At 39.0% G+C, this 22786-nt stretch overlaps 1 protein-coding gene and 4 non-coding genes across 6 annotated transcripts in view; all 5 read right to left on the bottom strand.

The window, feature by feature from the left end:
* Positions 1-11876, bottom strand: part of LOC148422685 (filamin-C-like) — a 42716-nt gene extending 30840 nt beyond the window's left edge. For both annotated transcript variants that reach the window (XM_088416894.1, XM_088416895.1), the window contains exons 1-2: positions 11335-11876; positions 3799-4047 (exon numbers count right to left, since the gene is read on the bottom strand). In XM_088416894.1, coding sequence (XP_088273020.1) covers positions 3799-4047; positions 11335-11701 — 616 coding nt within the window. In that variant the 5' untranslated portion in view covers positions 11702-11876. The remainder of the gene's footprint in view (positions 1-3798; positions 4048-11334) is intronic.
* Positions 11877-15021: 3145 nt separating this feature from the next.
* Positions 15022-15140, bottom strand: LOC148422684 (5S ribosomal RNA). The gene has a single exon (XR_015866042.1). It is a non-coding gene; the product is annotated as a 5S ribosomal RNA (ribosomal RNA).
* Positions 15141-17630: 2490 nt separating this feature from the next.
* LOC148422683 (5S ribosomal RNA) lies at positions 17631-17749 on the bottom strand. Its single transcript, XR_015866017.1, has one exon. It is a non-coding gene; the product is annotated as a 5S ribosomal RNA (ribosomal RNA).
* Positions 17750-17881: 132 nt separating this feature from the next.
* LOC148422682 (5S ribosomal RNA) lies at positions 17882-18000 on the bottom strand. The gene has a single exon (XR_015866037.1). It is a non-coding gene; the product is annotated as a 5S ribosomal RNA (ribosomal RNA).
* A 131-nt stretch (positions 18001-18131) lies between these two features.
* On the bottom strand, positions 18132-18250 carry LOC148422681 (5S ribosomal RNA). Its single transcript, XR_015866034.1, has one exon. It is a non-coding gene; the product is annotated as a 5S ribosomal RNA (ribosomal RNA).
* Between the last annotated feature and the right edge of the window lie 4536 nt (positions 18251-22786).

Here is a 22786-nt window from a genome sequence, read left to right as displayed (position 1 = left end):
GTCAATATATAGCTGATATACAATGAAATGAGGAGTGCTGCTCCAATTGGTGCATACACGTTACTAAGCACAACTAAATTTATGCTCTTTAACGCCATCACAGAAACAAGATTTCAAATTAAGAGCTAATTAATTGGAACATGAAGAAACTTACTGTAAAACTGTATTTGAATAACTCCTTTGATTCATACGGATGCTCATTGTCCGTAGCAACACTAATTTTCCGGCAGATAAGAGGTTATACAATTTATTTTTTGGAGTTGCCTAGTAAAATACACCTAGAGATACCATGGCAGATGTATTTCCATTTTTTTTTATTTCTTTTTTTTTTTTTTTAATGTGTTTGTTTTTTTTTCATTCAAAACATTTTTCAACATCGTTACAATGATCGGGGTTTGAACCCACAACCTGTCTGATGGGAGACAAGCGCATTGCTGCTGAGCCATGTCGTAAAATGAACGATCTTAAAATAATACTGCTAGTCTTGTCGCAATGCTGCGCAGAAGCCATTGCAAAAGCACCGCGCCTGTTTATTTATCCCAAAACCCACTGGGTGCACTAAAACAGATCCACGCCGGTCTTTTTCTTTACAATATGGATTTGATCTCAGAAGATGTTTTTCACGGTGGCGCGCCAACGTAAACAGAGCTGCCGCGTGTGGCCTTTGCGCCGCACAGCGAGAACGTCAGGCCGACGAGACAACGCGACCTTGTATGGGCAGCATCGCGGCCCTGAAAGATGCGTCTCCTCGCGCCCCGCGTAAACACAAGAGCTAGCGCCTGCCTGGCCTCCCAAATCCACTCGGCCGAAGGGAGTCTCATTTCTCAGCCGTGGGGGAAGCCGTCCCCGCCCCTGCCAAAAGCACCGGTGCTGTTTTTAAAACCCCTGTAAGGGGATTTGGCTTTACCTTCGGGCATGAGTCATCCCTCCCCCGCTTTATCATCCTGAGACCCAGCCTATTCATTTGCGTCCATTTTAATGGACGTTTGTTTTTGGTCTCTATCTTTTGAATCATTGGAGCTGGCCTAATACTCTAACTCTTATATGTTCCGAATAGGAGTGCTTCTCAATCTTTTTTCAGTGATGTAGGTACCCCCTAATCCCCCCCCATGAGATATATTTTCAGTCAAGTAGACCTTAACTAGTGCAACGCATTTTGGGGTTATAAAAACAAACAAAAAAACTGAAAACATGCTATCAGTGTCTGAGTTATTCAACTTTAAACCCTTTCAAACTTCATTTTTATTGGGCCACAAAAAAAGAATCAATCTAAAGTGTCATCTTTTGGACCATAGAAGAAATCTGTTATTTAAAAAAAAACAAAAACTAATAACTTAATTATTAAAAAAAAAAAATTCCGCAAAAAAATAATAAATATAAAGTGTCAGACCTGTTCACAGAAAAATATAAAACGTATAAAGCGAATAAAATATAAAGTGTCCTCTTTTGGGGTTACAGTAGAGCTCTCTTCACAAAAAAATAAATAAATAACTTAACTATTAATCAATATTTCAACACAAAAAATAATCAAGATGAAGTGTCGGACCTGCTCTCAAATAAATAAATAAATATTTGTCTACAGAAAAATATTAAACATACCATGGAAGAAATCTGTGATTTAAAAAAAAAAAAAAAACTAATAACTTAACTATTAATCAATATTTCAACACAAAAAATAATCAAGATGAAGTGTCGGACCTGCTCTCAAAAAGAAATAATTCTAAATAAATATTTGTCCACTAAAAATATCGAACATAAAGTGTCCTGTTTTGGGATGACAGTGGAGAACTTAACAAAAATAAATCATTAACTTAATTATTAATAAATATTTGTCCCTAAAACGTAATCAACAGAACGTGTCAGACCTCTTCTCAAAAAAATAAATATTTGTTCACGGAAAAATATTAAACATAAAGCGTCCTCTTTTGGGGTTACAGTAGAGCTCTCGTCACAAAAAATAAATAAATGACTTAACTATTAATCAATATTTGAACCCCCAAAAAAATCAACATAAAGAGTGGGATTTGCTCTCAAAAATAAATAATTGTCCACTGAAAATATCTAACATAAAGTATCCTGTTTTGGGATCACAGTGGAGAACTTAACAAAAATAAATCATTAACTTAATTATGAATAAATATTTGTCCCCAAAACATAATCAACAGAAAGTGTCAGACCTCTTCTCAAAAAAATAAATATTTGTCCACGGAAAAATATTAAACATAAAGCGTCCTCTTTTGGGGTTACAGTAGAGCTCTCATCACAAAAAATAAATAAATAAATAACTATTAATCAATATTTGAATACAAAAATATAATCAAGATAAAGTGTCGGACCTGCTCTCAAAAAGAAATAAATCGAAATAAATATTTGTCCACGAAAAAAAATCTAACGTGAAGGCTCCTGTTTTAGGAACAAAGTATTTTCCCATGATGACTTCCCATCATCGATCACTAGCGGTGACTCAGAAGTGCGGACGTGCCCGGCGGCTTTTAAGCTCCTCTCTGTGACATATCGCTGTGCTTTTTTGATGCCCGGCCAAGCATCCCCCCTTCCGCGGCAGAGGAGGAGGAATGGTGGCCAAATTTGGATAATCGTAGCGGCGAAGACGGAGCGAGAAAGCGAGCGCGACTCGGGCCCGAGGACGGATGACAGCTTCAGTCGTTGCGGGACAGCTGGCCGAGACGTCACCTCGCCGCCGCGCTACCTGCTCGCCGCTGACGGATGACGGGCTGACGTCCGATAGCGGGGAGGCGAATTCTCTCGGGGAGGTGTTAACGTTTCTAATGTAGTGCCCGCTTGGCGTCCTAGCAACGGAGGAAAACCAAAACAAGACGCATCGCACACCGAGCGGCCTCGGCTTTAGGTGCGATGGCCGTTAAAGGGACTAATCAACTCTTGCGCGGTAGTTTCTCCAATCCTTGGAGCTTTATGTCAAAGGGAAAGCAAGAAGGCACCAGGGAGCTGAAATTTCACCCAGATGTTAAAGTTCAACGCGGCGCAACCACTGAGTTCTCACACTAACTGGAGTGCGCCATTTCTAAGCTAAAATGCTGCCAGAATGACGTAAAAGAAAATGACCCAAAGTGGTCAAAATACTGCATGTTGAAATCCTAACTTAAAAAGAAAAATGCTAACCACTCGTCCACCGTACTGCCTGGCAACTAAAATTGTAAATGTAATAAACATTCCCTATAAAATCACGTCGATATGGCCCAAAGAGAAAATCTAAACATTTTTTTCCAGCCTAGACAATTAATGTATTTTAATGCCGTTACATTAACAGTACTTTTTTTTTTTTCAAACTAAAAGCAAATTAATTGAACCATGAAGCAACCACTCGTCCACCGTACTGCCCTGGCAAACATTATAAATGTAAATAAATTATAAATGTATTAAACATTCACTATAAAATCTCGTCGATATGGCCCAAAAAGAAAATCTAAACAATTTTTTCCAGTCCAATTTTATTCTAATTTAATGCCATTACATTAACAGTACTTTTTTTTGTTCAAATTAAAAGCAAATTAATTAAACCATGAAGCATCTTAATGCTAAATTGATCTATAGCGATCTGCCTTCATTTTGTCAGGATTTATACAGCTGCGCTTTGTCAACAGTGGCGAAATTTTCAGGCCGATGAGCCAGAACTAAAATATAAATAAACAAATAAATAAAATTTGGTTTTGACCGCCATTAGACGAACGTGGACAGGTGGATTTTTCACCTGGACGCACGCGGTATATAGACATTATAATACGAATATTATTCAGGCGTAGCCAATGAATGGTGACATACCTGGAGCGCAATTGTCCACCAGCGCTCCCAGAGCTTTGCCGTCCCTCCAGTCGCGGTTGAAGTTGTTGATGGGCAGCTGGGGCACTTTGTTCTGGATCCAGCCCAGCAGACGCTGCTTGGGCGTCAGCTTCTTGGTCTCCTCGTCGTCCTCGTCGTCCCACATGGGCATGGAGATGGAGTAGTGCAGGATGAGGGTCCAGATTAAGCCCAGGATCAGCTTGAGATTGCCGTCCACGATGGCTTTGCTGTCTGTGGGAAAAAGCGGCCGTGAATTATTACATCTTTATTATTTTTAATTTTTTTTTTGTGTGAGAAAATATTCCGGTACACTCTAAAATCACTTGGGTGAAAAAAAAATAACCCAATTTGGCTCAACTTGGGTTATTTTTTTAACCTAAATAACAGTTTATAGAGTTCAAATTTTGGTTTATGAAATGGGTGTTTTAAACTTTTGGGGAAATAAATTGGAGAAGGCACACCATTACGACTACTCCTTGACCCAAAAAACGTGTTAAAAAATGGATCGGTCCACTACTTGGGTCGATTTGACCCAACTAAAAACAATTGTTCTTTTTTTTTTTGACAGTTTTAAGAGTGTAATTCAACTCTTGCACCTAAAGAGTGTTTGCTCTAAAAAAGGTTGGCTAAAAAAGAACCTAATTATGGGTCAAAAGGCATTCAAACCAATATTTAGATTGACCCAATGTTCTGGGTTGTTTTGCACAGAATACTTTTTTTATACAAGACAAAAAAAAAAAACGGGAGGTCCGAAGTTGGGTTGCTTTGACCGACCCGTCGGTCCAATTTATCACCAAAATTTGACTGAAGTGATTCAACTTCTGTACAGATGAGTTTTGATGTACATTGTACAGGTTAGACGATTATTACTGAAAACAGATAATCAAATGAATCTGAATTTAAAGCCTTGAGATATTAGCTTAACTCATTCAATCCCAATGACGTATTTTTTGAGACTCCAAATTCAATCCCAAGTTTTTAATATATATATTTTTAATTTTTATGTTGGCTTGCAATGAACGAGATAAATACGCTCATAACTGTTTTTTTAAGAAAAAACTGCACTCTGTAATAAAATACTTTCTATAAACATATACCGCTGACGAAATTCAACCGAAAATTGACTTTTTCGACGCATTTTAGGCTCAGATCACCGCACATTGTGCAACTAAACAATAATAGTCTTAGATATATAATATATAATCAAGATACAATCAATATAGTCAAGAACGTCCACCAGTGACTGCTCAAAAGTTTCAATGTGCTAGCAATAGCATTAAGCTAGCCCACTCGAAGACCATTCAGCGCGGTCGCTAAAAAAATCTCCATAATTAAATCGGACGTACTGAAAAATCTCCATTATTTGTAGCGGGCCGGCTTCGGGGTGAGCGAGGACTCGGAAGACAAGATCGAAGAGCTACGGCGGGCGTGTTTTATCAACGTCGGAGCGGCGAGCTGACCGGGCTATTCCGAGTAGGTATATAAACAACGGTGATTGACTGGCGAGGGGACAGCGATCCAGCGCGCGGAAGAGCCCCTTTCTCGCAGACAGCTGTCTGGCAGAGGAGCCCTAACAATCCGTCAGGCGCTCACAATGCTACACTGAAGACAGTGACAGCTGAGGATCGGCGCAAGCGGATCTCTGGCTGCATAAATAGCGCTCGGATTTCAATTACCTCCCAAAGCGGGAGCGCCAGCGCGCCATAAATCAAAGGCTTGGAGATGGGCCCGATGGACGGCGAAGCCGAGCGCTTCATTTCCCAAAAATTGCCCGCGGGGAAAGTTTGCCCAATGAGCTGCTTTAATTTAAAGATGCCATCGCTTAACCCCAAACACGAGCTGCGCTTTTAATGCGCTCAGCACTTTGTGGGCTCCTGATTACTTCCGCCCGGGAGCCTGTGCGCGTTCTCCTTTTTTTTTGTCTTTTTTTTTTTCAAAGCCTTCTTTGTTTTAGTGGAGAGCCACTTTTGGGATTTCCATCAAATTTGAGGCTAGAACCTGGTTAATGTGTTGCCATTTGTCAGGTTAGAATACAGACTTCAATTAATTTGTCTCTTGAATCACAATCACTGTCCGACAAAACAATTAAATCACATATTGCCTTTGTGACATTAAAACAAGGAAAGATTATTTTACATTTCCGTCCAGTTTTTGGCCGTTCTGTGTTCGTTTTTCATTTTGTTCTTAGATTAATGCAGTTTTGTAGTCAGGGTTTGATTTCAGTGGTTCTCAGTTGTTGTTTTTTTTGTTTGTTTCTTTTTATGCCAGACTGGTTTTTGTACAAATTTTCTTTTCTTTTCTTTTCAGGATTTGTTTGATTTTTTTTTTCAGTTTTGCCCCTGTTTTTGTCATACTTATCAGGTTGTTGGACAGTTTTTTGTTTTTTTTTATCATAAAAATTATTAGTGATCGAAAGTTAATTTTGTCTTAATTTTTGGCCAAAGTTTGTCACATATCAGTTTTAATCATTTTTAGTCCAGTTTTTGTCCGTTTCCATAAATCCAAAACGTTACTCCTTCACCAGATTTTTTTCCTCAATTTGTTCTCAAATTTAGTCAGGTTTGGCTTGCTTTTGCTCTACCTTTTACCGGATTTTTTTTAATCCAAATTTTGCCCAATTTTTGGTGACTTAGTTGTTAGGTTGGTTAGGTGTTTGTCATATTTGTACAGCAGAAAGATCAGTTTTTGTCAAATCGTCCCCCAATTTTTAGCCAATCCAGTCATACTTTTGTCAATTTTAGTTAGAATTTTGTCTGATTTAAATGTTTGTTAGAATGTTGTCAGTTTTGGTTACATCATCAATTTTGACCAAGGGTTGTCATGCGTTTGGCAGTTTTAGTCATGTTTTTCCTATTTTTGTCCCTTTTTCAGGTTTTTTCGTGCTTTTGTCATTTTTGCTAAATTTTTGGGATTTTGTTCTATAATTTTTACATTTTTCTCACATTTCTCACGTTTTAGCTATACTTCTTTTTGACATATTCTTTGTTTGTCCAAATTTTATCCAATATTCATCATAAAAGAAGATTTTTCCTTCTTCTATTTAAGGTTGCCACGTTTCTGCCCCTTTTTTGCCTTTTTTTGGCAGATTTTTTCATGATTTTGATGTACAGTTTGCTAGTAGTTTTTGTCAAATCACTTCCCATATTTTGGCTTAGGGTTTTTTCAGCCTTTTTATTATTTGTGCATCGGTTTTTATTTTTGGTGCAAGGTCTGTCACGTTTTTGTTATGCAAGATTGTTGCCTTATTTCCATCTGAGATTTCTTTTATCTATTTTTTTTGCACAACTCTGGGCCAGGTTTTTTAAAATATTCTGATTAGGTTTTGTCAGATTTTTACCTTATTTTTGGTCTCGTGTTTGACATGATATTGTTTGGGTTTAGCACGTTTTTTTTAATAAATCTGGTCCAACTTTTGCCAGTATTTTGATTCTGTTTTGTCCGATGTTTGCCCACTTTTCTTCCAAAATTGGCCACATTTCTATCATTTGTCCTCTGTCATAATCCAAAGAGCACCTGTATGGTTCATGAACAAAAAAATTCTAAGAATTACAGTCTCTCCACGTCTCTTTTGCGTCCTGATGACGCTACAGTCTCTAACATGCTAATCCAACGAATTTGACTGGAATTTTTCTACCACGGCAGAAATCCGCCCTCCTCCCCTTGATTAGTGAGTCGGTGAGTGAGCAGCTGCTTTCTGTCAAGCTTGCTTCTCCCGAGGTCTTGTCATGTATATGGCAGGCTAAAGGGCCACCGTGTCACCCTTTGAGTGGCACAGTCAGGTGTGGCAAAAGTGGCCCATCGCGCGTCTGGCGGCGGCCAGCCAACTGTGAGCACAAAGAGACATCCGTCAAACGCCGCGTCGACACATGCGCGAGCCGGCCAGCCCGCTCGAGGCTTTTTATTGCCTCTGACAGTTTGTGGGCCGACGTACAGCCTGCCGGGTCAAAGAATCGAGTGACTTTTCGTATCCCGAATTCTGAAGAGACTGCGGGTGTTCTCGCAACACGCGTGAATGTGAACTCAGCAACTGAGCGGAGACGCCGCCGATGGCGCTCATCGTTCTCGGGTGACTTTTGCCCCCCGTGCCTTCGGCTTCGTTGCGGTCGAGCTGGCAAAGTCTTGGACGGAGTGGGAATTTCACTCAAGTGCGGTGACGAGCTGTCATGTGTATTACTTCTACCATGAAATGGTCTTCATTTACTCCCATAAGGTTGTTCTCTTTATTTTGGAGATAAAGTAGATTGTGGTTCTCAATTGCTGGTAACAGCGAATCCTATTTAGTGTTTTTTTTTTTTTTGCCCTGACGGGAATAGTACAATTTTCAAATTAAGAGCTAATTAATTGGAACGCAAAGAAGCGTATTGCTGAATCGTGCAATAGTAACTCCTTTGCATATTGTTGAATAACTTTATTTTGATGTTTTATATGGATGCACATTGCCATCGGTGATGCAGTTTTTCAGCAGACGAGCCAAAAATACAACAGATGATATTACATGACCTGCCATCTGGATTAATAAATGTAGTTCCGAAGTTTAATGACTCAGACATGGTTGGCACAGGTTTATGTTTGTTTTCCATCCAAGAATGCTCCAGACTGGTTCAGGGGTAAAATAGCTGACATCACTGAAAAACATTTGGCAGCTGTTGAGGTAAATGTTGATATTTTTTTTCTTCAGATTTTAGCTTTAATGTGTTGCCTTGTCAATCTGCTCAGGGCTTTCACAATGAGTAGCGCTGGTCCATCCAGCCAATCAATATTCAAACTCATCTTCCTTGTCATCAGTATCTTCTGTCCTCTGATTGGTCAATCACAGCCAAGTTTGAGGCATTTCAATGTCAATCACTCAGTCCAAGCCAAGTCTATTACAGCCCTATTCAGCTAGCAAAACATGCCTTATTTAAAAATAAGCACCTCAAGCAAACTTGATGTATTTTACTTCAATGTTTTGTTCTTGTCATGCTGTAAAATATTGATTGTGAGCTGCACAAAACGTCCCCCTCCGTATTGATGTTTTCTGTAATTGCCTGTATGACCTGCACAAGCTGCCACCGAGTAACCCCGAAATGAAATTTAAAAGGTATAAAAAAAAAGAAAAAAATGCATCTGTTTGGATGGCCAGTTGCCAGCGAGTGACCCCGACCCTTGACCTCACAGAATGCATCCGGGCCAGTTTGACCCGCCGCGACATGTGTTTGAGCGTTGCGCTCATTAGCGCCACCTCGGTGAATGTGCAACCTTTGACAAAGCAAAATGTCCAGTAGGCTTTGTGAAGTAAACGCGAGTTTGCTGCTGCCGCGGTGACCTCAGTGACACCTCTGCAGTAAAATGTACCCCACCCGTCCCTCAGCTATGTCTCACGTTGTCTCTTTTTTGGCTGCTTAAAACACGACTTTGCTATATTCCTCCTTTGGAAGCAGTTCAAAATCACTATTCATCTAAAAGCATGAGAAAAACACAAACTAATCAAATACATCTCAAATTCTAATGGAACATCCAATAAGAGTATGAATAATTGCTGACATCATCGATTTGGCCCCGTGAGGGCAAATGTAAAAAGTGACTGGTTAGAGTCACGTTTCTTATTGCCATACTTTTTGGACCATATGCCACACTTTTTTCTCGTGATTTGAGCCCTGCGGCCCCAGTGTGGCTATTGTGCTTTTGTTTTGTTTTTTGCTAGCCACCAGGAGGCAGTCCACTCGTAAAACTAATGTGTGTATCTATCTCAGTTTGTGGAACTATGAAATAGAGATTAAAATATGTTAATCAATGGCTGTAGTGAAAGGAGTTTTAAAAAAATATTATAACAAGAGATTATGTAAAATGAATAAGACTTTGAATTAAGCATATCCATGACAAAAATATATACTATATATTTTGGTGGGTTTTTTTTTTGCTCGATTTTTGCAGCATATATACTCATGCGTCTTATAGTCCAGAAAATACGGTATGTATATTAAATAAATTGGATTTCAATGGCCAGTACAATAATTTTGGTGGACCTGGGCAGGATCAAGGGTTCTCAAATGGGGGTACGTGTACTCTTTATGGTACATGAAGGGTACCTGTGATTTTAACAGCATTTCTGCAAGTTTCAGCAAATCTAATCCAATGATTTTTATTACCATAACAGGACGAGTACTTTCTTTTTCAAATTAAGAGCAAATTGATTGGAACATTACTAACTAATTGCTTAACTGTCTTATAGTGACTCCACATCAAAACATTGAATGCTTTTATGTTTGTTAAGTTTTATAAGGCTGCAAATGGTCATGAGTAACGTAATTTTTTCATCAGACGTGCCAGAAATAAAACCGAAAAAAATGGCACGGCAATTTGTTTTCAGTCTCGGCTTTGGGTTCTTGGCTGACAAACGTTTCACTTTGCATGACTGAAAATGGCAACACATAAAGCTGAAATCAAATTGGACAAGTACTCTAACCTCTGACTGTAGCGCAAGCAGCGCTGCCAAGAATAACGCTCGAAAATAAAGAGAATTGACTGATGGGAAAATCAATCTCTTGAGATTGCAAAAGTGTACATCACGCACAGCGCCGGAAATATCGGTATGGTAGAAGTCTATTTGTATCCCTTAAGGTATAATTAACTCTACTGTTCCGACTGGAGCTAATTATTGAACTCCAAAGTCATTGCTTGTACCCTTTCCAGAGCCTGAAGGGCACAATTATGTTCTCATGTCATCGTCACACAAAAAACAAAGACTATGTACATTTTGGAAAATGTTAATTAATTATTAATTAGTCTAACAGGGTGTATATGAGTGTAATTCACTCCAATGGCAACTCGATTTGAGGCCAGAATGTCGAGCGCCTCATGGAATCGACTCAAAAGTGTTTTGATTACCTTCTAAAATTAGTTTATATGGAATATAGAGTAGTGATTAAATTGTGTAAACGGAATTATATTTCACCCGTGTTTGTCATTCAAACAGCCTCGGGGTCCCGACACGCCCGATTTCTGCCTAGCAACAAGCAAATCAATCACCTCTTTAACGACGTGCTTCGTACTGTACGTAATCCGTAATGTGCAATGATCGGTTTTCGCTTACCCGCATTCATTCTGTTCGTATTCCGTAATGTTCTCTGATTGGTCAATCGAGAGGAGGGTTGACCATAGTTGCACAGTAACGTTTTTATCAAATTTGGGAATCTGAGTTCCAAAATTCCAAAGTCCTTCGCACCGGATTGTAGGGCGCACTGTCAGTTTTTGAGAAAATTCAAGGCTTTTTTTTTCACGCCTTATCGTACGGAAAATACGATATTCGATTGAATTTTCGGTCTGGTTTCTGAATAGCGAAATTTTGGGTAGCTGAAGCAGCACTTGTGGCATGCCAAGTTTCCCGCGGTGAAAAGCGGGAAAGTTTCCCGTCTCTTCCGCTTTTACGCTTGTTGCCATTGGCATTCTCAGTTAATGGCGCCCAACACGCCCACCAATCGCATGCTCAATTTGGAATCAAATTCAAACCTTCAGACGCCCCCACTCCAAACCACTCACCGATGGACACCAGCTTGATGTGCTCCCTGTCCAGGAACTCCAAGGCCACCGAGACGTTCTCCAGCTTCATCTGGCGGAAGTTGGGCCTACTGTGGTACTTGCGGTACATCTTCTTCTGGCTCAGGACCTCCAGCAGCCAGATGAGCTTCAGGCCGTCGCTGAAGTCACGTTGCAGGTCGCTGATGGTCTTGTTGACGCACTTGAGGTGCTCGTTGCACCAGCGGGTGAACGTGTTCTGCTGGATCTTCTTCCACGGCGCATCCTCGGCCAGGTCCTTCTCAGTGGCCGGTATCTCCTCGTCCTCTTCCCCGCCAAAGTCGGCGGCCTGGTAGTACTGCGGCTCCTCGCCGTAGTTGTTGCTCATCATGGCGGTCCGACTTGCTTTTGATGCCGCGAGTTTCGCGAGTGGATGGCAAAGTGCGCCCTGGGACTTTGATGAATTCCACTTCCTGTCAGATTTCAACTGGCACGCTCTCGGCAAAAGTTGATCCTTGTCCTGTGCAGTGAGGCCCCGGGAACAGGCGCGCGGCCACGGCTCGTCTCTCGACGCGCTTGACTTCAATGTCCGGATAGACAACTGGTGGCTTTATATAGCCCCCCCCCCGCCCGCCGCCCGCCGTCCACCCCCGCAGCACGTCATTCCGGAGCCCTGTGATCATGCTCCATGCGCTCATCCAGCAGAGGTCCGGGGGCTCCGACTCGGTTTACCGTACCGGGGGGGGCACCGGGGGGCCCGATTGGTCAGAGCCCAGTTAAAGCGTGCATCTTATTTTTAGGCGCTCCTATTTGGGAGACCCTGTGTGCGCGTGTGTGTGATTGTTGACAATGTGTGTCACTCCCGACACTCAAGAGGCCGAACAACTGCGCTAAGAAAAGAAAGTGAGAGAAGTCTTTTTTTTTAACTCATTCAATCCCTAAAGTGTTTTTTTTTTTAAGTCTTTTAAGAGTTTATACATTAATTTCAATGTAACTACAGTATTCATATTGTGATGCGTTTTTACAAAACCAGGCTTATTAGGAGTTTTGAGTTGATGACCAAAATACCAATTTTCAACAGCGTTTTTTGGGGATTTCTACAAAAAAAAAGCTTCTCAAGGGCGTGACTTTTATTTTCCGGCAACCACAAGGTTCAAAAAGTAATAAAACAATTACGAAAATAAGGAATTAGTAGAAGATGCACACCATTAAAACTTTAATATGGCAAAACTTTAAACTTTTTCTCAAAACTAGGAATTTCAACTTTTGTCTTTTTGACCTACTACCTGCAAGTATTATATATCTTTTTAAAAGGAATTGTGTGTAGAATTAGAATATATCATCCATTTTCTACAGTGGATCATCATCACAAGGGTCGCAGGCCTGCTGGTGCCTATCCCAGCTGACTTCAAGCAGTAGGCGGGGGACACCCTTAACTGGTTGCTAGCCAGTCATAGGACACACAAAGAAAAACAACCGTTCACACCCCAAAAAAAAAAAAAAGGATTCACAAAAGAATCAAGATTCTCATTTATTACAATTCAGATATAAAATGTCATTGTAAAACTGTCACTGTATGTGTTATGTTCGGTTGGTATTTGTGTTGTGTGGGTTGTTATCAGGGGAGTGTGTTCCATTTTGTTCTGGGCTTTTGTTGGGTTTTGTTCATGGGCTTAGTTCATGTTTTTGTTGCCCTCGTCTCCTTAGTGTGATTGTGTCCACCTGTCCTCGTTAACCTACTGTACTACCTTTGTGACTGCCAATCATCTCCCTGCTCCTATTGTCTCAAGCCCAGGTTTTCCGTTTTTGTCTTGTCAGTTTTGGGCATATTTCGTTTCCTGTTTCCTTTCAGTTCTTGTTTAGTCATTGTTCAAGTGTTGTGGCTCTGGTGATGGAGGGTTAGTCTCCGTTTTTTAATGTCCCTCTGAGTGTGTTAGTCAAGTATTTTGCAGTCAGTTTATTTCAGAGTTTTTGTTTGTTACTTTGTACGCAGTTCTCAACCTCACATTAACTTATTATTTTGCCTCCCTTTGTTTGGGTCCACAACCTTCCTTTATGACACCACAAAATTCTCCAGTGTTAGCTCATGTGGCTAATATTATGTTGCATCCAAATGTAGGCGGGTGTTTCAAACTCAGACAGAATAAAAGTCCATTTCTGCATTAAAAGAAGGTACTAGGGAGCTCAAATTTCGCCCAGATTGTGGAAATATGTCAAAGTTCAACCTGTGGACGAAAATGACCCAAAATGGTCAAAATATTTCACAAGGGTTGATTTGCTCTTAAATTGAAAAGAAAAGTGTTCCTGTTACGGAAACTTGAAAAAAAGTATGTACTGTAAACACTTAACATACTTCCATGGAATTAGATCTCTTTCTATATTCTCACACACCGCTTTAAGTGCCTTCATGTTCCCCCAAAGTTACTTGTGAACCCTTTTGAGAACTCCTGTTTTAAAATACACATAACACTCGTATGAATCATAACTGGACCGAATGTTATCCTGATCTCCCAGCGTTGGAATTTCTTAAGAATAAAGTCACCCTGGTAATCCATCGCTTCCTGTTGAAGTACCACTCACTACGTTGATGATCGAATATTAACGCAAAATCTTTTTATAGCTAGCTTGCGGCGTGAGGGGACAGCTATATATTTGTGGTAATCATCTCCTTTTGTGTCTATTTATACTTTCAAATCAGCCGAAGCTGTCGAGGTGAATCCATAAACGCTCGGTGAATAAAATTATACCTTAGGTTCATTTGAGGATGTGAAAAAAAAATCAATGCATGCATATTGAAATGTGTTTATGTGTGTTGTAGGATGACTGAGGGCTTAGTGCGGTTTAATGACTCAGCAGCAGACAGCGTATGCATGAATGCGTCTGCATGAATGCCGGCAGGGAAGAATAACTCTGACTCATCTTTTGCGTACCTGCTGTATTGCAGATTATTCAACTTTTTTATTTTTGATACAGGCAACTTCATCGGAGTATAAAGTTGTGCCATAACATCCAGGAAGCACTATTAGCTTTAGTATTAGCTTTACGGGAAAAGATGGAACGTCATTAAAAGTAGGAAGTAGCTGCAGAGAAAGTCATGATATTTGCTTAAATTTTATACACTTGCTTTTATTTTATTTTATTTGTTTTTTACACATCTACTTCAGTTTGTGGTTTTTGTTTGTTTGTTTGTTTTACCAACAAGCTAACATATTTCCAAACAAACTTTAATATTTGGTTAAAAATTTAATTAGATTAATTGTTTTGATTTGATCTCCTAATCTTTTCCATGATCATAATTAACCAAATGAGGATGTATTTTATGTTATTTTTTAAATCAAATTGATCTATCACTATTTTATTACTCATTGTCTGTCAGCAATAAGTACCAAAAATGACCAAAAAAAACAATACTTTTAATATATTTTTTTATACTTTAGATTCTAAAGTACAAATTGGTTGAATGTTTGTATTTACTGCAATAATTATGCTAATTTCTAAAGCTTGTCTATTTTAGTTTACATATTATGTATGAATGAAGCTAGATAATTTTCTGTCCCACAAAAGTGTATCATTTGCTTGAACATTTTGGTACTTAAAACACACTTTTATATGCCTTATGCTAATTTTTGTAACTTGGCTTTGTTGGTTTACATTATATGTTAGCATGAAGCTAGCCAACTTTTGGAAAATGTATTTTGCGAGTAGTGAAAAAGCTTACAGCACCTGGTATTCCCAGGCGGTCTCCCATCCAAGTACTAACCAGGCCCGACCCTGCTTAGCTTCCGAGATCGGACGAGATCGGGCGTTCTCAGGGTAGTATGGCCGTAAGCGAAGGCATCATGTAGAATTTTCTTTTTTAAAAGTCACACAAACAAGAGCGCGAGTGAATCTCAAAATTTGTATCAAAAATACAAACGACAAACATACAGTTTGTCTGAACAGTTTGCTGCTAAAAAATACGCTTTTTAATGACTTATGCCGATGTCTATGTTGGTTTACGTTTTATGTTAGCATGAAGCTCGCCAATTCGCAGGAATTCGGCTTTCGTGCTTCCATTTGTTTTACGATTTAACAATTCCTAATAGAAAGAAAAAAAGACATTAGAGGAGACTGCGTAATGATGTCCTTGCCAGAGTCCTCCATGAGATGAAATTCATTAGCCCTGAAGAATGAGGGTTTTTTTTTTCTGTTAAAAGGCCACGTCGGTCAGCCTCGTCGGTAGATGCATTGACATTCCTGACAGGTGATTCATTGAAATATATTCATATGAGGAACTGTTCTAATATTTTGTCAGCCTAATCTGCATTTAGCAGAACCTGACAGCAGGGTCGCCAAATGAGCGTCGCGTTAATGAAATCAAATGTCAGCGCTCTCAAACAAATTCAGACTCTTACAAAAGAAGAATTTTCACACCTGCTGCTGTATTATTGTTCCATCAGGAACACTGCAATGGAAATTGTAAATCTGTTTTGTCAGGGATAGTGGCACATCCCAAAAAATTTCAGGAGGAACATTTAAAAATCTTTTGTGGTTTGTTGTATCGTATTTAATGCTACTAAAAATCATATGTGCACTTGCTCATTAATACAGTTAACATTTTGCAATTAATATTTAAAATAATTCATTAATATATAAAAAAATCAAACGTGCTATTATTCCCTGCAGTAGCTAGACAGATAAGCCCTTCAATATCAATAAATCGATAGCGTGTTCTTCTGTCTCCCTTTTTCTTTTTCTTTTTTTAATTGATTTAATATTTTAGTGTACATATGAACACATTACACATATTTGCTTTACCAGTGGATTGTCTCCTCATTGCTGGCACCCCCCAAAAAACAAAACAAAACAAAACAAAAAAAACTACCAATAAAACGCACTGGATTATAAACCGCGGGGCTCAAATCATGAGAAAAAAGTTGCAGCTCATAGTCTGAAAAATATGGTAGTAGTCCTGTTCAGAAAATGAAAAAGAAAATCAAACGAGCAGCAGCTACAAAGTCAGAAGTTGGAGCACTTGTCGTAAGTCAAGGTTCCACTGCAATTTCATTTTTATGAATGAAGGCTTTATAGTGTGATGATCAGGCGAGTTATAGTTTCCACACCCTTTTTATCCCCGGAGAGATTGCATTTATTCCATACGTCCCATCTTTCTTCCTCGCCCACTTGACTCGATTGAATATTCCAGTCAGGTTTTGTTGCGCAGATTCGAGCCGGTGTGACATTTCCACCTTTAAGACTTGAGCCGTAACTCTCCAAGGGGAGGAGGAAGATTCTCCATTCAGGCTCTCGAGGGGATTTTTGCACCTTCGGGGAAAGGATTGAAAGTTAAAACCCGCTCGGGATTCATTCTTTGCCGAGCTTTATTCTGATTATACTGCCTGCTACTTTGGGGATATTAGCATCTTCTCCAACTTAGTCGAGGCTGAGTTCTGACAGTGAACACGACAATTCCTGTCAAGCAAAACTACTCAAATAAAAATGTGATTTTTTATTGTCAGTCTGACACATTTTGATTATTTAGCGCAGTTAAAAAAAAACAATGTACACGAATGGCGACTATAAAGTGTACATAAAATATGAGCTCACCATTAACCACAAATGGGAGCCCTCAGCTTGCTTGAGGCTGAAAATCCTCAAAATGTACAAAAATGTACGCAAATTACATTGATGAAACCAATCATATAATTGAATTACATATTAATTTCAATACAAAATGTGAATTACATGCAAATGAGTATTTGTCAATGTGAAACATTTGCATATGCTAACATATATACCAAAGGGAAATACCTGGCACAAATGAACATGCTAACGTGCTAAATGCATGCAATAAAAGTCACAAGTTATTGGATCAACAAACAAACTACTTTTGGACATATTATCATAAATTAAAACATTCTTACTATGAAAGTACAACTTACAGACACTCGTGGGCCAGATTTCACAGAGACACAACAAAGTGTTTGTCACCAACAGTGACTGCTCTCAGGTGAAGCCACACCTTCCTTCCTCACCACAAAATGTAATATCAACAGCGGCCAGAGGTGGCGCCAAAAACAAAGATCAAGCCACATAAATTACAAACGAATGACCTATTAGAGAATAAACTAAATCAGTTCCAAAAAAACATTATTTCAGGTGCGGCCCATGCGGCCCGGTACCAGGTGATCCACGAGTCGGTACCAAAGGGCACCTGTGGTCTATACTTAATTTGATACATTATTTTTTCAATAGTCACACAGAAAAGGGGGAACGAACTCATTTGCAACAACAGTAGTCTCTGGTCCTTTTTGGAAAAAGGGTTTTGCAAGCGGTGTAAAAGCTTACAGCACCTGGTATTCCCAGGCGGTCTCCCATCCAAGTACTAACCAGGCCCGACCCTGCTTAGCTTCCGAGATCAGACGAGATCGGGCGTTCTCAGGGTAGTATGGCCGTAAGCGAGTGTTTCGTGTAGAATTTTCTGTTTTAAAAGTCACACAAACAAGAGAGCGGTTGAAAAGGGGGTTCGTATGACTTTGCAACCGTTGTCCTTGGTCCTTCTTTGGAAAATGTGTCCTGCGAGTGGTGAAAAAGCTTACAGCACCTGGTATTCCCAGGCGGTCTCCCATCCAAGTACTAACCAGGCCCGACCCTGCTTAGCTTCCGAGATCGGACGAGATCGGGCGTTCTCAGGGTAGTATGGCCGTAAGCGAGTGTTTCATGTAGAATGTTCTGTTTTAAAAGTCACACAAACAAGAGAGCGGTTGAAAATGGGGCTTGTACCACTTTGCAGTAGTCGTCTCTAGTCCTTTTTGGAAAATGTATTATGCGAGTGGTGAAAAAGCTTACAGCACCTGGTATTCCCAGGCGGTCTCCCATCCAAGTACTAACCAGGCCCGACCCTGCTTAGCTTCCGAGATCGGACGAGATCGGGCGTTCTCAGGGTAGTATGGCCGTAAGCGAGTGTTTCATGTAGAATTTTCTGTTTTAAAATCACACAAACAAGAGAGCGGGTGAAAAGAAGGGGTTGTACCACTTTGCAAAAATACAAACGACAACATTATTTCGGGTGCGGCCCATGCGGCCCGGTACCAGGTGATCCACGAATCGGTACCAGAGGGCACCTACTTAATTTGATACATTATTTTTCATGTACATGTAATATCTTTAAAAATATTTTTTCCGCTTGCTTTTGACTGAAAATAACTGTGTGCGCAAGGCTCAAGTAGCGACCAATCACGACTCCCGTGCATGTGATGTCATTTTCGATAAACAACAAATGGAATAATGTGTTTTTAACGGTACACGAGAAATAATTCATGTCAATAAGTCAATAAGTCAGCAAATGTACTTTTTACGGCTAAAAATTAGTAATTAAGTTTCTCATTAATTTGTTTAGTGCTCAAATTTGGGTAATTAGAAGACAATTAATACCTTCAAAGGCACGTTTGTCCACTTGCTGTCGACTGAAATTAACATCGCATGCTCAAGGCTCAAGTAGCAACAAATCACTACCTCTATCGGTCATGTGACATTCACAAGCTAGGCTCTGATTGGTCGTTACGCAAGCCTTGAACACGTCATTTTCCATCGACATTGAAAGTTAAATGTGTTGTTAAAGATACACACTAAATAATTTAGTTAGCAAATGAACTTTTTCTGCTAAAAATGGCTAAATAAGTATCGTTTTAACTTGATTAGTGCTCAGAATTTGACAAATAAAAGCTGGACGTATTGGTGAGTTGAAAACTACATTATTTTTCATGTACATTTTTCCGCATGCTGTCGACTGAAAATGACATCGCTTGCTATTTATTTCTCTCACACACTAATCCGTGCCATCAAAACGAAAAATTGAGTGGAAAGTATAAATATCAGCCAAGTAAGTCTACTAAAAATAAATAAGTAAACCGCAGTTACGAAATGTACTTAGTCACACAATATTTGTATTTCATTACAAGACGTGTACGGTAATGTGACGCCTAGCGATGACAGCTACACACTCAGCTGGTTGCTTCATGAATGGGAAACTTGAAGACCCCCCCGAAAAGCAACTACTGAGACACCGTGAGGGTTACAAGTTATATTTATTTTCTCAAGTCATTGACAGTAAAAATAAAGCTCCAGGTAACAAAATAGCCACAACTATGTCCAAAATAACAGACAGAATCGATCGATACGCAATGCAGCTTGCTGGAGACTGAAAGTCAGCTGACACATGACTCACAAGTGCAGTGCAAACTCAAATAGCCAATGCAATTCATATGAACTCATTCACTCCCAAAGACGTATTTTTACGCTTTTATTTTTTAGGTCCAGACATTCAATACTGGGAATTCTCATCTTTTAAAATAGTAATAACAATAATAAATGATAAAATTGTCATCAAATATGTTTTTTTTATGGAGGGCAGCTGACACCCTTGACTAATGCTTACCTAATATAAGCCAAATGAGCACTGTAGTGATGACTGTGACCATTGGGTGGCAGTGTTTCCACACTTACAACACAGATATTACCTACATGTAAGTGTGACTGAAGAATGGAAGTCAATCTTTCATATGATACAAGTTCATTGGTTCTGTCGGCCTTGAAAGATGAGTGAAAATACTTAATATACTATATACTTCTTTTCTGAGAATGCTTTTTTTAAATTATTTTTATACATTTGCTTGGAAATGAAGTTAAACTCATTCATGGCCATCAGAATGAATGCACAACGCTGTACATAATTGCGTAATCGTGTAGAGTAGATGCTTAACTTAAAATTCTCCAAATCTTCTGCTTTCCGCCTAAACAATACTAAATAAAAAGTAATTGTTCATAACTTGGGGGGGGGGGGGTAGTTTTACAATACACTTTAATGCAAATTGTCTCATCCAATGATATGATTAATCTGTTCAATAATAATCACCTCTAAAAATATTCAATATTGACAAAACTAAATTGATTAAAGTTTCATTATTTGTTCATTATTTGTTCTTGTGCTAACTTGAGTGATATCTTGTATAATTGTGAATTGTTTAAAATATTTGTAGCCTTCACAAGAATTTAAAGTAGTTTACAGCTGTCAAATCTAATAACGCTGTTTTAACATTTTCCTCGAGCTAATAGCACTAAAAAAGAAACAAGGTCACACTGAAAATAACAATTGCACTTTTATCCTATAATATTTATTCCATTCATTGTTTATATTTTTTTAACACCTGTGCAGTATTTTGACCGTTTTTGGATCATATTGTTGCACATCATTTTCTCACTATTTCAGCCATGTGATGCACACCCTTGATTGTGTAATAACTAAGTGGTCATGCCATGTTGAAATTTGACATGTGAGTGAAATTTCAGCTCCCTAGTGTCTTATTTCAAGGCTTTCCATTTGATGTGGTGTATATATATATATATATATATATATATATATGTGTAGCATTGGACTTTTGAGCTTCCACTGAGGAGCCCCGAAAATAACAGACATTCATTGGTTGGTTCCATTGCAGTCAGTGGCAAGTTTAATAGCGAGCTGTTTATCATCAACACACATAAGTAGACATTCTGCTTCCCCCCTTTCATGAACAACAATTCAACTGTTCAAGACGCGTTGGAGTCGTCATATTGCTGGCATCTAAAAGTTCCAAGTCAACGCATGCATCTGGCAACGTACACCTTATGATTATTATTCTTTTAAACAAAGTCACCATAAATAGACGTTTGACATCTGACTATATCAAATATACTTTTTTTTTTTTTTTTTTAAATAGAACTCTCTACAAAGCAGGTACAAAGGGATTTAAGGAAATAGCTCCCCGGGATTGCGGCGTGTAGTTTCATATTTACATAGAATATTCATAAAGTGACATCATCATGACATTGATTGTAGTTTAGTATGGAAAGCCGTTGGAGCGTTTGTTCACTAACCTCTCTTAGCAAGTCCTCACTCATAAGTAGGGCTGGGGAATAAATCAAAATAATTCAGCATTTGAAAATGAGCTAAATCGGAGAAATCGAGATTTTACATAATAGTTATTGACTGCTTACTTTTGGTATTTAATAAAGTTTTGCACTAGAAATTGATATAGGTTTATCCTTTATGGTTGTCTAAACATTTTGTGCGTGATTTGAAAGCAAATTTTTCATATATGCTCCTTACAGCAGGTTTTGTTTGCCAAGGTTTTGCCATATTATTTTCATTATAAGAAGCAAGCAGACCAAACCAACGTCCGACTCCACAGGGGCATTCAGATGGGATTTATTCTGTGTTAAGAAATCTTTAAGCGCTCCAGTTTGTGTTGTTTACTTCCCTGTGTCATCTTATTTTGAAATATCTGCTTTTAATCAGGAAGGCCGCTCTGTATTTCCTGTTTACGTTCTCCGCTCGTCATATTGCTTTTTGCGGTGTTTGAGGGTACCTAGGTTGTTTACCTTCTTGGTTTCAAGAAAAGAGCTAGCAGACTGACCCAATGTTAGGTTGAGATTTAGAATATTGATATAAGGAAGTTGACATAAGGATGAAAGAGCCAAATGCGGCTCCGGGGCCACAGGTTGCAGACCCCTGGTCTACACTCACTGAAAAAACATTGAGATTTTATTTTGGGGCCAAATAGCCCAGTCCTATACCTAAGACAGTGCAACACACAAGTACAATGATTATCAATAATTTTTTTTGATAATGTACCTTTGCAGTGTATTTATTATTCATTTATTTATTTATTTATTATATTCAAAAGTACCCCCTCATCATCACATAGAATTTGGGGGGGGGACAACTTGGGGACAACTTAAAATACTGCTGCGCCGTACAGAATTTTAGAACTACATTTGTAGTGATATCTCTCAGCATATTTTATTCGACATTTCCAGAATATCGATCATATCACATTGTCTGTTTTATTTCTGGCTCGCCAGCTGTGAAAATGCGCGTAAAACTAAACACCCAAAAAGGCATGCATTTTTCTGCATAACAATTACCTTTAGAAATCAGTTGCTTTGTGTTCTAATTTGTTTGCTCTTAATTTGAAAAGAAAAAGAACTTACTCTTCCTGTCACGGCATTAAATTAGATTTGCTGAAACCTTCATGTACCCCAGGTGAAAAAGCCTGCACTAGTACCATTTTTGACTGCTATTCCATCTACATTAGGACATTTGTGGACACGAGAAGGACAACATAGGCAAACTAACACCTAAATGATACGAGTGAAGCATAACTAGTGGATCATACTACTTGTATGAGTGAGGACAAAGAATGTCTGGCTGGATTTGGAATAAAAGCTCAAAGAGCTTTCCATTTTTGCCCATGGGTTTTTTTTACACGCACACACACAAAAAAATAATATTGTCAAAATCACACATGTAAACAATAACTTTCCACAGACGGAATTTAAAAAATTCTGTATGTACACATTTTGTTGGATGAGCTTTAAAGTTAAGGTTTTTTTTGTTTGTTTGTTTTTTGTTTTTTATGGTTAGCAGTCCAAAGTGGGGTACACGCATTCTGGAAAT

Source organism: Hippichthys cyanospilos, chromosome 6 (genome assembly GCF_059441005.1).
Source record: "Hippichthys cyanospilos isolate Australia breed blue-spotted pipefish chromosome 6, RoL_Hcya_1.0, whole genome shotgun sequence".
NCBI lineage: Eukaryota > Metazoa > Chordata > Actinopteri > Syngnathiformes > Syngnathidae > Hippichthys > Hippichthys cyanospilos.
This window is presented reverse-complemented; position numbering and strand designations above follow the sequence as displayed.